Consider the following 15695-nt stretch of genomic DNA (forward strand, 5'->3'; position numbering starts at 1 on the left):
GTGTACATTCGTGGCATCTCTAGTTCAAATCAATATCGTTTATTTTTAGAACTACAACCGATACAAACGTTATATACAATCACAATAAAACATTTTAAGTAGTGGTTATTTATATTGCCCGTCGGTTTACTGTATAAAGGAGTCTCCACACTTATAGACGCCTAATCGATGCGGATGGTCGAAGCGAAAGGCAGAACGGCAATTTCGCTATTTTTCCATGTAGGGTCGGTGCCATCACTTAGGTATCCACTATATGTACTAAGTATCATACAAATAGTGGATACCTAAGTGAGGGCACCGATTGTACATACAGCTCTTTAGCCGCGTGAATAATTTTGTCGATTCTCTGAGGCGAACAATAGTCCTGTGGCATAATATCAGTTTTGCCATATAAAACAACAATAATCTATTAATTTTTGATGATTATGATGTTTTAATGTGAATTATTAGATTATGATGTGTTCGATCTTTGTTATTAATAATTATAACACAAATTGAGGCTATTTTGAAGTATATATATAAGTATTAATACTTATATATATATATATAACATATATATATATAAGTATATATATATATATATATAAGTGTATATATATATATATAAGTATTAAAATATAATGTAATATCATTTAAAGTAATATTGTAGAACAAAAAAATTACGCTGGTAGCATTGACCTACCAATAAATGGACATCGGGTTCGCGCTTAAAAGTGTCCGCATCTATAGGGCGTTAAAATCGCTTACAGAGCGTCAATCGCGCAACAGTCTTCGTTTGTTCGACTGTCAGCGCGGTTGTCAATAATGCAGTACCTTATAATAATAACTTGTAACAATTACTGCAGTAAAGTGTAAAAACAGGGTTTTGTGTCATATTTTCACTAAACAAATATATTGTGTTATCATAGTTCTCATTTAAAAATGTTATTTTGTATAGTTTTATAGTATTTAATTTATATGTATATAAATGAATCGTAAATATAAATTACAAAAGCACACAAAATAATCAAATAGCTAACTGTCCTTTTTCTACACATTGCATGCGCAAAAGATGGAAAGAGATCCATTGTGTAAATTTCAAGAAGCTTATATATAGACCCCTTGGTTATTTTCAATTGTTCGAACCACAAGCGATTGAAATATTTAGAACAAAGAAACTATAGAGTCGCTTTGATTTTAATCTTATTTTTAAAATGATTTTTAATTAAACTTTAGCAATATGTAACAAAATATTGTACTCGTTTTACGGCTTGAGATTACCTATTCGAAGTCAGAAAATACATTTGCCCAAAATAACGTTAGCTCGAATTTTCACATTGTCAAATGTATTTTTTAGGAAGATTACAAAACAAAAGCTAATTTTGTCTTTATGAAAAGCATCAAAATTACTCGAAAGCGTAACGGTTTATTATAAATCGGTTTTCGGAATTACGGCTATTTGAGTTTACGTTTAGTTGGAATATCGGTACATTTCTTATAGTACAAGCTTATTTTCACATTTGTAATAATATGTGTATGTATGTATCTGCCCAACTCTTTATTATTTCTTTGAGTGAATTTGTACAAAATTCGACATAATATTATATATGAAAATTAATTAATATTTACGATAAAGGCATTATTACTCTTGTGTTCAAGTAATTTTCAGTCGAAGCTAAATATGGTGCATTTTGTTAAATTTCCAGTAGAAGTTGAATATGGTGTTTTTGGGCCCTTAAATTGTTGCAAGCAAAATTAGGCAGTACTGCAATGACGTTACAATTTAAATTAAATGTTTTAGTTTTTTATATTTCGTTTGTATAGATTAACTTCGGACATTTTTTTCGTGGTTTTTGTATTAGACCCGACATCCATTTGTTGGTAGGTCAATGGCTTATAGCCTAAATTTTATTAATTATTTTTGATTATTCATTATCTGCCATATTTACTACAAGTTCTTCTTCAGTTTATACGAAGTCGCTAGGATTCCTTAAATTGATTTAGTGACGACATCAGACATTTATAGAGTCGACTCTGACGCCATCTTGTCGCGCCCATATACCGTCTCCACTGAAGTGGTACTTCTTCTCAATTTCATACAGAACTAAACTTAAGATTTGTGAATCACTGAGTTGTGCCAGTACCAGGTTGTTATAATTGGAGTCTAGTTTGGTATCGCTATTTCCTGTTTCTCTGCCAGCTCGCTTTTGCTGGAATATGTTGATATATTGCTCTACTTCCGCGCTGAAATAAAAGAAATGATACTTTTGAAAATAGTGAAGTGACACCTAAAACCTACTGCACCTAATGCCTTTTTAAAAAAATAAATAAAAAAAAATCCACAATTTGTTAGTTATATTAATAATAGGAAAAGTGTTTATAAATTTATGTTAGTAGAATATATATAACTTTCTCAAACTCTTTTGTAATCTGCTAATTTTGCAGGCTGATTTCACATCGCATTTCCTTCATATTCACACACCGGCTTTTACCTATTCTTAAAGTAATGCATCAAAATTAACACCCTTGATAAGATATTTAATATAAATAGAAAGTTTTGCCATCTCCTGAATAATCCCTCTTTAAAAGATACGAGTTTGAAAAAGTAAGGCATCGACATGTGAAATTATTCTGACCCAGACAAAATCATTCCTATGATCACGTAAACACACAGAGTGCATTATAACGAAAATATCGCTTCCAAATTTAGTTAACATATGCATATGTATGTGACCGTATATTCTATACGACCACAGGGTATCTAGAAAAATACGTTATTCGTTTGGGCATATTTGCATGGGCCTAAAGCAAGTAATTATATTTAATACATTTTAATGTACATTGCTCGTTTAGCGTTTTTCCACTTGTAGTTTGCTGGGTCCTAGAAGGTAAAGGTGGAAACTGAAAACCATACCCGTATTGCTGAAATTTCATCTTTTCATTAGCATTAGAGTCATATTTTGAAACAACTTAATGGTTTTTTAAAATTTGTATTCAATTGATATTCAATTATTTTTTGTGAAATTACTGCACCGGTTTGTTATAATTGAATATCAATTCAATACAAATTCAAAAATACAGTTAACAGCGACATCTCAAGCCAGGGCTGGTAGCTGTAAAGTTACCTAACTGGATGACGAAATACTTAAATAGATTTGTCATAGATGGCGCTACGGCTAAAAACTCGTTGAAAGATCCAACTACAAGCACATAGAAAAATTTGTGAGGTCCGCTGGTTCGTTTCGTGGCTTACGTTGGCATAGCTTCGGGCACGGTTTGCTTGTAGACGTCGGTTTGAATCCGGCCGGGTCGAAGGATTTTTTTCTAAGTGTTCGATCTTTGTATTAATAATTGTAACAAACTCGTGTAGTAATTTCACAAAAAAAAAAATTGAATAACAGTTCAATACAAATTTAAAAATAATAATTGTAGTTATCGTTATTTCAGCTTTCCAGTATTTGAATTAATCGCAAGTGCTATAGAAAAAAAAAATCCATTTTGCTTTACAACTCCTATAATATTACCTTTTGTACTCCTATGTTTATTATCTCCACATTTCAACTGAAGGATTTGAATCAAGGTCATGAAATAAAAAACAATTAACAGTCGTATAATTTCTTTTTCTATAAATTACCATAATTATTTAAACCTAATTTATTTTTCTTCAATTAATAGTGTTCGGACGGAACCTACCAGGGTACAGTTATTTGCACAGCACATTTATATTTAATGTTGGGTGGTTTCAATCCGTTTTGTCGGAACCAACATATTTTTTGCCGCGTTGATTTGTCTGTTTGGATTTTATTAAGTGTTTTCATCAAGGATTTTATCAAGTGTGTCATCGTCATAAAAAGTTCACTGTATCATAATAACAATCACATCAGAGCTTAGTACTGAAATGATATCAACGTCATGCCAAGCGACGAGGCGACTGCGCGGGCGCAAGCAAGGGCGACACTCGTAACACAGCGGAAGTCTTAATTGAAGGTACAATGTACGCGCATTCAGATGTCAGGGCATTGGTCACATCGTATGATTTCATTGTGTACAGGGTGTAATCATTTAAATTACAAAGAACTTCGACTTACATTCGGAATATTTCATTAAAGATAAGAAAAGATCGGTAAAGCTCGGCTGCATGGAAACAGTCTTACCCTGGTAACCTATTAGAGAGAAGAGTCACGTTCAAGACGAGTAAAGGCCAAAACAGATGCCTATACCAGTGGACCAAAATAATTATACACTTTATCTCCGCGTACAATAATTTTCGTCGACTACCAGTTAATTCAAACAAAGCAATATATTATGCAGCAGAAATAAATATACACACATCAAAAATGTTTAGGGATCAAGGCTTTTTTAATATTTGATTACGCTGCTAAAATTAAATAAAACTGCCTATATGTAAATTTATTCCATTATTTAATTAGTTATTAAATTATGTACCTAATTGACCAAAAATATTACTAATGTAAAAAAAATTAAAATGCTCGATCCTTAGACAGTTTCGATGTGTGTATATTTGAGAATTGCCAATAATATTAATTACAAAAGTTGTCTTGCTCGTGTTCAGGTAATATAGCTTCATTTATATAATATATAGAGATAACTAGGTAAAATAATCACATTATTCGCCATTCAGTTTTTTTTTCGAATTATCAAATTGTGTTGTCAATTCTACAATTTTGAGTTACGACAGTATTTGGTTTCATGTGCGATAAATAAAGTACCTTGTCTACATTTTATACAGGCAATAAAGTCCATAATAACGATAAAAAATACTTACAGAGGATACAAAAGGAGTAAGCAATTGTCCAATATAACATCATCATTAAAACTGTTCTTGAGATACTGTATATTTTCATCAATGACATTTAACGCGCAGTGCAGCCAAAATTTGTGCCTTTTTAAGTGCGCGTGCACTTGTTTCACGAGCTCATGTTCGGCTAGATTCTTGTTTACCACAAGAGACGATGTAATTAATATGGCAAGGTCCCTGCCGCATACTTTGTTGCCGAAATTACTTATGTAACTGAAACAAAATAACATGTTGAATCACGTAACACGACTCCATTCGGAATACAAATTGATTTCGACATCTACGCGTCAATGGAGTCGCATGCTGCATTCAATGTAATGATAATATTTTAGTGGACGTGTAATTACTAGGGTTGGGTCGAATTTTCGTTCTGCACAGGAAATAACTGTTATGATTTTTTTTTCTGTTCACTTGAGGTCGCACGCATGGTAGCATAGCAGGGCTACGCATGATAGTCGCGACACGCGCGATAAAATTGAAATATTATAAAATTGAAAATCAATCAGATCTAATTTAGATAGCCAATAGCGCGCGCTTATTTCAATTTTATCGCGCGCGTCGCGACTACCATGCGTAGCCATGCTACGGAGGCTGTAGGGCAAGCATGACAGGGCGCGACTTGCGCGGCAGCGACATAAAGCGCGACAAACTGCTATATTCCCATAGATAATAGTATATAATAATATCTAGCCTTCTATGTCACTCTCGCGCAAGTCGCGCCCTATCATACTAGCCCTTCTGATATTTAATAATAATTATTATAATTTACGAATGTTGGGTCAAGTTGATCGAAAAAAGATGACATGATAATAAAAAAATCATTGATCATTGTACTGAGTAGACAAGCCAATTGGCACTTTTTTCAATAAACTTGTTATTGAAAATCGTCAGAAAAATCTTGTTGAAATTATGCCGTGTGCAGTGTGACATAACTGTTACGTAAACTGTCACTCCTCCCACACCGCGCAGCTACCTCGGAACCATCGAGTATATAACCCAGAAATAGAGACGAAATAGGGGCCATTCATCCCTGGCAACTCGTTAGGCAAATGGGCCTTATATCACTTTTAAATATCAACTCTCGTTTGCACTGAAATCACAAGTTAGAAAGGTGAAATAGTACAGCACCAACAACTGACCTGTGTGTACGTCTTCGTATTATTCCAAAATTTTCTGTATTTATTGTAATAAAGATAATATCTCTAACCATGGAAGGCTGTTCCATTCGGTGGTGTGGAAAAAAAGCAAAACATCTAATTACAAACCAAACGGAATAACATTTCATCGGTAATTAAATATGTAATTTTTCAATTTTCGCCCATTATAGCAAAGTTCAAGTTAAACTGGTCACTTGAAGTGAAACAATTGACGACACCCGTCTATTGTTTCTAATTCGGGCTGGCCAATCGGAGCGCAGTTGTCACTGTAATGATTTGGTGGAAAGGTATTCAAACAAATTAAATGATATTTCGTCTCTATTTTTGGTTATATACTCGATGCTCGGAACCGACTCAGTCAAGCGGTAGGCCTTGTGGTTTAATTATCACATAAAACATATCAAAAAATTTACATATTTTAAAGATATTTAAAAAAGTCGCTTACAGGGGGTTGTAGATCTCGTTTCGCTGATCCCAGATTTGTTAATACATCAATTTCGCTAAAATGTCGATTACGTTAGTTATGAGAAGGGAGAGGTTCACCCAACATTCGTAAATTATAATAATTATTATTACAGTCAATTCGAGTAACTTTGAATCGTGGTGTAACTTTGAACGTAGTTGCGTAAAAGATTTAAAAATTTATTTTATGTATAGCAATCTTTTATTTTTAGTATTGAAGCTGTGTAAATCGGAACAAAATTGTTAAACGACAGTTATGAAAGAAAAAAGTAATGTTAAATTGTATTTTTTTAAACTTTCGCGGTTATAAAAGCGAAAGTAGTTTGGTGTGATTTGTTGCTCAGTTTTAGAATCGGAATTAAATATATAAATCTGAATATTGACTGGTAAGTTTTGGTTTCCACACTTAAGTAGAGGTTTATATATCGCTTTTTTTAAAGAATAATTTAATTTGGTTTTGTATTTACGCGTAAAACGAATTAGATTTTGACGATGTTACCAAACAGAGAAATTTGGGTAACTTTGAATGTGTTTGACTGTGTTTTTAAAGAAGAGGGTAGTCTGTTTCCAGGGAGAGTTCTAAAAGTTACTCCTTTGGAAATTACTGTCTCAGTGCTCCAAAAATGCTTTTTAGGAGGTTGGACTTGGCCCTCTAACGTTGAGACATGTCAAGTTAATAAAGCCGATATTGTGAATATTATAAAAGAGCAACAGCTACCTAGAAAAGGCGGCCGTATTTATATTGATGACGACATTTTATTCAAGGAGTGGAGTGAATAGATTTTTGTTATGTATTTACTTTGCCTAAAATAATTGTTATAGGTGATTCATTTTGATCTCGTTTGATAGCTAAATAAGCGTAGAATTTATTATTAAACAGAAAATTTTCATTTTTATTCGCATTAATTAAAAAATCTAAAAAAAAACAAGTTTTTCATTTCAACTAAATTAGTTCGTCACGTTTTATTACGGCAATACCAAGTCAAATGTCGTTTTTGAACGCACTGTCAGGAATATTTGGGCAGATTCACATCTAAGAAATGTAAAATATCTAGAAAATATACGGTTTCCATATCGAAGGCTAATCTTATTCAAAGTTACCCAAAATTCAAGGCAACTTTGAATGTGACTTTTGGAGCAAATCTAGAACAGTTTTGTTGAATAATTACTAAATTCCTTCTATAAGAACGAAAAAAGGGCTTAAAAGAACACTATTCAGTTAATAAAGTAATTGTTAAGAAACATAATTAAATGCGAAATTATTAGAAAAACGCAAAAAATGTTCAAAGTTACCCGAATTGACTGTAAATAATATAGATGAGGAATAGAAAAGTGAATACAAAAAATGCGTAACAGTTATTTCCTTTTGTTTTTTTTTATAATATCAAGTGACAGGACGGACAAGTCGTGCGCCTTATGGTATGCTACACGCCTGTCCATAACAGTTGCATTCATGTTGCATTGCTACTCAGAACTTTAATCGCAAACATTTGGAAGGCACTGCCACAGCGCCCGTAACTCTGAGACATAACTTGACAAGTCTCATGCACATGTAATTTCACCAGCAAGCTTACCCTTCAAAACCGGAACACAGTAATGCTGACATTATGAGTGGCATTGCAACTGTTATAGACCAACCATCTCGTGACAACCCTAATTTTAGTCGGCAATTATTTCAATTGCGATCGTTTTATCTTGATTTCAAAACACTTATTACATATTTGCATGTTTATTAAGCACACTTTTATCTAGAGAAGCAATTAGCTAATTCAAAAGAGTAGACAAATGCGAAATTAAGTGCTGTGTGAGTTAGATTATATTTTAAAGTTTTAAGTATAAACAGTTCGACTCTGCAAGAACAGCTTCAAAATAATTTAATTCTTCTTTAATTTAGTAGCAGTAGAGCTCCTTGTGAAAGAGTTTGTCCAGGGGAGTACTGCCATTTTGGCTATTTCTGCCTCGTAGCAGTAATGCGAGCGTGCTGGTGAAATTACAGGCACAAGGGACTTATCAACTTACGTCTCAGGAGGACTGGCGTAGTGGCAGTCCCTCAGAACTATGTGTTTTAAAGCCCTGAGTGGTACTGCAACTGTTATGGACAGGCGTATCGCTTACCGCCAGGAGCACGACATGTTCGTCCTGGTATCGTAAAATATATATATATATATATAAAATGTTTACTAACTTGTTGAATACTTTACTGGAGGAAACAAGATGATTAAGACTATAGCATTGCTTCTTAGCTGCCTGCATTTTTTCCAATCTATTCATCATTTTCCTTTTATGAACCACCATTGAGAGAACCTGAGCCAAATAAAAATAATGCTTTGTTTAAAGTGTTTTTAGTTCTTATAAAATAGGCATTGTGTAATATAGCAAGCAATAGCCAGTTGGGGTGCACGAAAGGAGCCTACCCGCGCGACGTACCGTTATTTTCCTATACGTCTGGCGCACCCTAGATTATTATTTAAAAAAAACACCGGGGCAACTTTCAGGCAACAGGCAACTTTGATTGGCAAATCCTTTCAACACGACAGGACGGCAAGCATTATAGTGTATGCCATCGATACGATTTATACCTCCAATGAACACTACATCAACTTGATTTTTTGGTCATTTTCCATTGACTTACAATTATATGGACGTCGGGTCCGCGCTAAAAAGTGTCCGCACTTGTAAGGCGCTAAAATCGTATACAGAGCGCGACACTCCGCTTTAGTCTTCATTTGTTCTACTGACAGCGCGATACTGCGATGAAATTACAATTTAAATTTCGAATAGGTTGACTTGGGACATTTTTTTCGTGGTTTTTGTATTAGACCCGTCGTCCATTTATTTGTAAGTCAATGTCATTTTCTATTATTTTTGTAAACCGTCATATTTATTTACTAATTTTATGCTCTCTGAATTTTGTGCAAAAAAATTGTAAAATTAGAAAAAAAACAACACAAATAATTTTGTGAAAAAAAAGAAACAAAAATTCATTGGAGGTATCGCGATAAGAAGAAAAAGATAACCATTTCAAAAGAAAGCAGAAGCAGGTTTTTTAAATTACGCGGCATAGTAAAATTATTTATGTGTACCTAGGTCAGGGGTCAACTTACTCTAGGATTTGTTTTTAAAATTTGATATTCCTTTAAATTCCTAAGTTCGTCGAGCCGATCTTTTACAGTGTCGGGACGCATGCAGTACACTTTCAAACATCTCCTTTGCGCTTCTAACGGTATTCTGTATTCCTGTGAAAAAAGGACGATTCGATTTTACAAGGAAATTTTCGTACAATGTGTCTTTAACAGAAATGCTGGTAAAAAAGAATACTGCTCCATATTTGAAAGGTCATGTGCTTTATGCCACGGTTCCCTTCCCGTAGCTTTCCTTCCTTAACGAAGTATTCGCTTTATTCAGTGGGGGGATCATTCAGATCATTCAGATCAGATCAGCGGGGATATTTTTATTCCTCTGATACGTCGTGGTTCCCAGGATCTTTATTTTAATATATTAAATATTAGACAACATCACATACGTTGCTCTAATCCCAAAGTAAAGCACTTGTCTTATGGAAATCGGAAATACCAATGGTACTACAAACACCGCAGACACCAAAATGTCACTACTTTCTTTGTTCCGTAGTGCCTATATTGATTCAATATAATTATTATAATCTAGAGACTTGAGTTTTTTTTAATTGCAAAATAAAAACTTACCTCTAAAATATCTCTAATCTGCAATAGAGCATTGTAATTGTTCTTCAAAATAGCCGGTTCAATCTTAATAGCTTCTCTGATATCATAACCGGCGACCGTGTGAACATTTTCTACAATAAGTTTAGTGTTCACTGGATCCGAAGAAATAATGAATCCGTTTCTTTTTATACTGCTTACGTCAAATTTTATATCATTCAACGCTATGTCCAATGATTCCTGTATGTCAGACATTGGTTTGTGTTTTAGAGGCAAATAATTTCGGCAGTATTTGTTGAAATCTTCGGGGGTCACTGACAGTCTCCATGTCAGGTATTTTTGTAGGACACTCATGCGAATGGTCACTGAAATTTTAGTTTCAGAATTGGAATGAATGAAATTAGGTATGAACAAACGAATATATGTATTTCAGATGCAAACACATCATAAACAAGATTATTGATGAAGAAAACTATAAGTACATTTTCTTTGGTGTTACTCACTCCTCGTAGGTTTTTGTACTGTGGCTAGCTTTCACGAGCGTAAGTCTATTGCTGCGTTACGGTATAACCCCGAAACTTTCGAGGACCTCAAATGTGGAGCTGATGACTCATCCGCCATACAGCCCAGACCTTGCACCATGCGACTTCTTTTTATTTCCAAAAATCAAAGACAAACTTAGACGATTACGATTTACAAGCCCGGAAGCGGCGGTGAATGCGTTCCACGAAGCCATTGAAGAGGTCCCCAAGGAAGAATGGTCCCACTGCTTTTTCACAATGGTTCAAACGAATGCGAAAGTGTGTGAATAGCGAGGGCATATGCTTTGAAAAACACTAGGTCTATTATAATCATAATATCTGGTCTTACTTATCAGAATCCAGAAACTTTCAGTATGGCCTAAGTATTGTAGCCCTTCGCCACAGTCTTGGACGTGCTCACGCTTTCATCGGAATAGAGCCTATGGCCTACAGCTCGATTTACATTGCCGTGTCATTTACGAACCAAAACAACAGGTCACGCGTCTTCCCGAGAATTCTCGAGCTGTCTCGGGATTCCCGCAGCTACCGTACCGTAACTATTAAATTTTGTACGTTACTATATTGATATGAAGTTCATAATGCTATATAGAATTTCGTTACATAAACTGCCTTCCATTCTGTTTCGTGGCAATATAAATTGAGCTTAGGCTGCCTTACTTATCATAACTAACGTAATCAAAATTTTAGCGAAATAAGACTTATTTATATTTTATGTAAATATGTAAACACCAATTGTTATATTACGTACGTAAGTTGCTACTTAAAATTAATAATAACTGATTACGTAATGTTTATTTTAAAGTAATATATAATTTAAAGCATTTGTTTTTGTTATTTTTTTTTATATTTTCGTCTGTTTTAATTTAATTTTGTTACTTTAAGCCCCGTTGATATCTATTATTTGTACTTGCTTTGGTTTCCATGAGACAGGCGCATCCTAGGGTGGGGATCATAGTTTAATATGTAACATTGTTAATCCTAAGTTATGTCGACACCCTCTGTCTACCCCAGTGGTAATCCAAGGCCGTAAGTATTATTCATGTGGACGTTTGAAAGGCAAAATGGGATAAGCGACACTTCTGGGTCATATTGAGTTATATATACCGTTGGCGTCAGGAATATTAGCTGATTCCAACAGTATATATAACTCAATATGACTAATAGTGTCACTTATCCCGTTTTGCCTTTCAGGCGACGATATATTTTGATGTTAATATGTATTTTATGGTTTCATAATTTCCCTCTTAAGGGTTACTCACATATACAAGTGGTGAGATCTGGGAAATACTCTAATCTTTTGTGACAAGATGGCCAATCTTTGAAATGGCTGAATATTAGTTCTTCTAAATTAGAGTCTTCTCTTACAAGTCCCTCTTTCTTTATCCTCGCTATAGTCCGATTTCTCACTAGTGTGTGATACCTGTTGGTAAAACGGATATTTATTTTAAACTATCGCCTCTCCCATGGCCTATTAAGTTGTGTCATAAAATTATACATTCATAATTTTACTGTACGTCACTTTTGACAACAATGTACATCAATTAGCTCCTTCAACGTAATTAAGAATTAGGTAATACAACTTGATGAACGGACAAACGTCAAAACGGCCATCATAGCGTGCCGGTACTGTTATTATGTGGAGGTGTTTCTGGGAAATTATTATTATACTGCCCAGGTCTTCAATATTGCCACCAGTATTTTTTTATGTTACCAAGCATCCAAAAAAATAATTTCATGTCTAATATGCAGCAATAGCCAGTGGCGGATTGCAGTCATGGCCGCTCTAGGCCCCAGGCCATGTAGTCAGTACCAGTATCAGTAGTTGGGTTTATCGCGATCAGACAGACAGACGTAGTGATGTAGTGATTATATATTACATTATAGATATGTAAGATGTATATTTTATACATAAAATGTAAGAAAGTGATTTAGAAATATTATTGTTATACGATGCGGTGCAGTGCGGCCCGTCATGGTGTGCGTGAGTCTTTAGAATATTTAGGTATGTACAAAATTTGAGTTATTTCTTGTTATAATCAGTGAATTTTTTGTCACGATTGGCCACCCCTAAAATTTAGCCGCCCTAGGCCCGGGCCTACTAGGTCTTAGAGCAAATCCGCCACTGGCAATAGCAAAAACCTACCTTACGTCCATGTCATAACTAAGGTAATTTTTGACGAAATTGAGTTATTAGGATATCTGGGATCAGCAAAACGAGATTGGCAACACCCTATAAGCGTTTTTTTAAATATCTTATTTAGTTTCAGCTCTATAGTTAAGCAAAATCTGTGTAATTATAATTTTTTTTATGTGCCAATATCTCGGAAGTTACCAAAACGCAAGTGCATTAGTTATGACAAGGAAGGCCTAAGATCTTAGAGACAAGGAGGTGGCTGAAAAACAGCGCTGCCTGCGACAACAACGGTCCCAGATAGCACAAGCTGAGCCCTTCCTTTTGCCCTCTTGACATGATTGGTGTACTGTTTATTGTTTGTTTATGTTTTGGCTTAACATAGGTATTATTTATGTCCAAAAACAGTCATTGTTGCAATAAAGGATTTTTGTATTGTAATGCAAGGCAGAATTCCTGTTATGTTCAACTTTCATAGTGTTTTCATTTTATTTCACTTACTTTATAATATGTCCAGGGTGAATTGTAATAAACCCACACTCCTTTAATATCTCTCCATAATTATCCATAGTAATAGGGTTCATGGTAAATACATGGACATTGTTAATGTAACTGCAAATATCCTCAGTTGTGATGTCAAACTTATGCAGGATCTGAAGTGTGCATTGCAGACGATCATGGCTTAGTAATTCTATGCCTGGATGTTTTGCCTTTAGTTTTTGTAACAAATGATCTGATAATTGTTTTCCTGAAAAAAGTATCAAAAAAGTATCTTAATGTTGCTCAAGTAGGTCTTAGTAAAACAACAAATCATTAACAACCACTAATAATTTTAGATCAATTTGTAAAGAACAAAAAAAGTGTGATAAATTTGATTGTTAAATATATTTACCTATTCCCACTTACACCTTTTTGGATAATGATAGATTATTTATACAAATTTCTTAAATATTATATATGTATATAGTTAAGTAGGTATGTATATAGTAAGGATACAGTTTGCATAATGATGAACCTTAATGGTTTAAAACGCGACTAGAAACATTGTTGTGGATGTGTATTAAGTTTTATGTGGTATATAAATAAAAAATAATAAAAAAAATACTAGCAATTAAATAGTTAATTTCAGGTTAAAAACTTAGTGAAATATTTCTGTATTTTCATAAAAGTAAACGACAGCTTATACTGTTAAGGCTGATTGAAGCATTTTATATTAACACTATGTCACAATATAGAAACACTTCCTGGAGTTTTTAGTGGAATTTTCGTATTGTTTTATAAAGATGTATACAGTTTACAGTTAATTAATTTAATCAATTAATTAATAGTTACTAAGTAAAAATATTAATAATACAAGAAATATCTTTTTAACTGACTAATATATGTAGGTACATGAAAACAGGGTTGCATGGTATAAAGCCTAGAGCAAACAGAAAAGTATGAGAATTGTTACTTGTGTAGAAGTTTCTCAATACACATTTACAAGTAGTATTATTACTGTAGTGGTATTAACCACTACAGTAATAATACTAATTTTTAAAAAATCAATTAAAAATTATAAATTTAGTGTTCCTTTAGTATTAAACTACAATTTGATGAATCTAATGCCATTGGAGGTGCAACATAACAGCATAGGACACCTACAGCAGTAACATCGACACACATCGTGATTCAGATGAATGTATTAAAATAGATTCAGTTAAAAGTCTGTGGTTTCGACTGTGATCTTCCAACCATCCTATTGTTATGTTTAAGCAATTTAAACATAGTTTTTGATTTTTTAAATAAAGTTAAGCTAACAGACCTGCAACATCAGAATTAAAAATTTGATAAGTAAGCTTTTTTAGTCTTCAAGCAAAGTGCCCTCACAAAACCAAAAACCCTCAAAGTATTAATTGAATAAAATAATCTACAGAAACTCATAAAATAGTAGTAGTAGAGCCCCTTGTGAAAGAATTAATAGATTCAGGTGTTACTTTGCGTAAGTCCATGTTAATAAAAATGAAAGTAAATTAATTTGCTACTCCGTGAACCTTGTGAAGGCTAAATCGTGCAAAATAGCTGCACTTGTGTTTTTTTTTTATTAACTGCATGTCACTTGGTAACAGAAAAAAATTCTAAGCAAAAAACTTGATACTGGCAAAATCCGAAAGGGGCACCCCTGATATGTAAAAAGAAGATTTTTTTAAGACCGATTATATGCAAATTTTTCTTATAACACACGAACTTTACATGTTTCTTAGAATACTGTTGTACTGGCGAGGAACAGTGTTGTAACGCCGCAACTCGAAAAGCCAGAACGGTATTGTTCTCACCTGTTGTTCTTTGGTATAAATCCACGAATGGTATTCCATGGTAGTTTCGATTTATTTTCTTACTTATAGAAAACACTGTTACGCATCCTTTCTTCAGATAATTATGTAGATTTAGGTACATTTTCGATTATAACCATACACAAAATAACATCAAGGCGATAGTTTTTGGATGAGAGTTTTATTATCACATATTTACTACATAAGCACTGTAAAAGCTAACGGCTAACTTTTAATTACTAAACCTAAACGAGAAAATACTACTAAATGTAATTAAACAGAAAAAAAACAAATAAATTAAAAATAAACAATCCTTTAGGTTATGTTATCGTCGTTTTTTTTAATATTAGTTTCACGGCATCGGAATAAATACATTAAGCCAAATCTTCAATTTTTTTTTCTTCCTATCTTTTTTTTTAAGTAGAGTTCCTATCTTTTGGTTTGACATTGACAATGATAATTTCGTCGTGAATATTTAGGAATAATTGTATCGTAGTCCGAATTGAATTAGGTTTCTGTGTCAAAGATGCGTTCATGATACATTACCGCTTTCGATACAACAAAAGTAGATGACCTCAATCTTTTCAAAATAGTTTTGTTAATTAACGTCCTT

At 33.6% G+C, this 15695-nt stretch overlaps 1 protein-coding gene across 1 annotated transcript; it reads right to left on the reverse strand.

Annotated features, from left to right (window-relative positions):
- Positions 1 to 1957: 1957 nt before the first annotated feature.
- On the reverse strand, positions 1958 to 15124 carry LOC113233414 (transcription termination factor 5, mitochondrial-like). The gene is made up of 8 exons (XM_026468544.1): positions 15019 to 15124; positions 13272 to 13518; positions 11899 to 12059; positions 10122 to 10462; positions 9522 to 9653; positions 8603 to 8721; positions 4766 to 5011; positions 1958 to 2223 (listed from the first exon to the last, which is right to left on the reverse strand). Exons 1-8 carry the CDS (start codon positions 15122 to 15124, stop codon positions 1992 to 1994), a joined length of 1584 nt encoding a protein of 527 aa, XP_026324329.1. The 3' UTR covers positions 1958 to 1991.
- Between the last annotated feature and the right edge of the window lie 571 nt (positions 15125 to 15695).

Source organism: Hyposmocoma kahamanoa, unplaced genomic scaffold (genome assembly GCF_003589595.1).
Source record: "Hyposmocoma kahamanoa isolate Upper Pololo Valley unplaced genomic scaffold, ASM358959v1 78, whole genome shotgun sequence".
NCBI classification, from domain to species: Eukaryota; Metazoa; Arthropoda; class Insecta; order Lepidoptera; family Cosmopterigidae; genus Hyposmocoma; species Hyposmocoma kahamanoa.

Excerpts from the sequence above, each read along its gene's own strand:
- LOC113233414 (XM_026468544.1), bottom strand. The coding sequence starts at position 15,124 with ATGGAATACCATTCGTGGATTTATACCAAAGAACAACAGGTGAGAACA. Across the intron at positions 13,519-15,018 it reads TGTTCCTCGCCAGTACAACA|GAAAACAATTATCAGATCAT; the intron begins GTATTCTAAGAA and ends TACTTTTTTCAG. Across the intron at positions 2,224-4,765 it reads TTACTCCTTTTGTATCCTCT|CGCGGAAGTAGAGCAATATA; the intron begins GTAAGTATTTTT and ends CTTTTATTTCAG.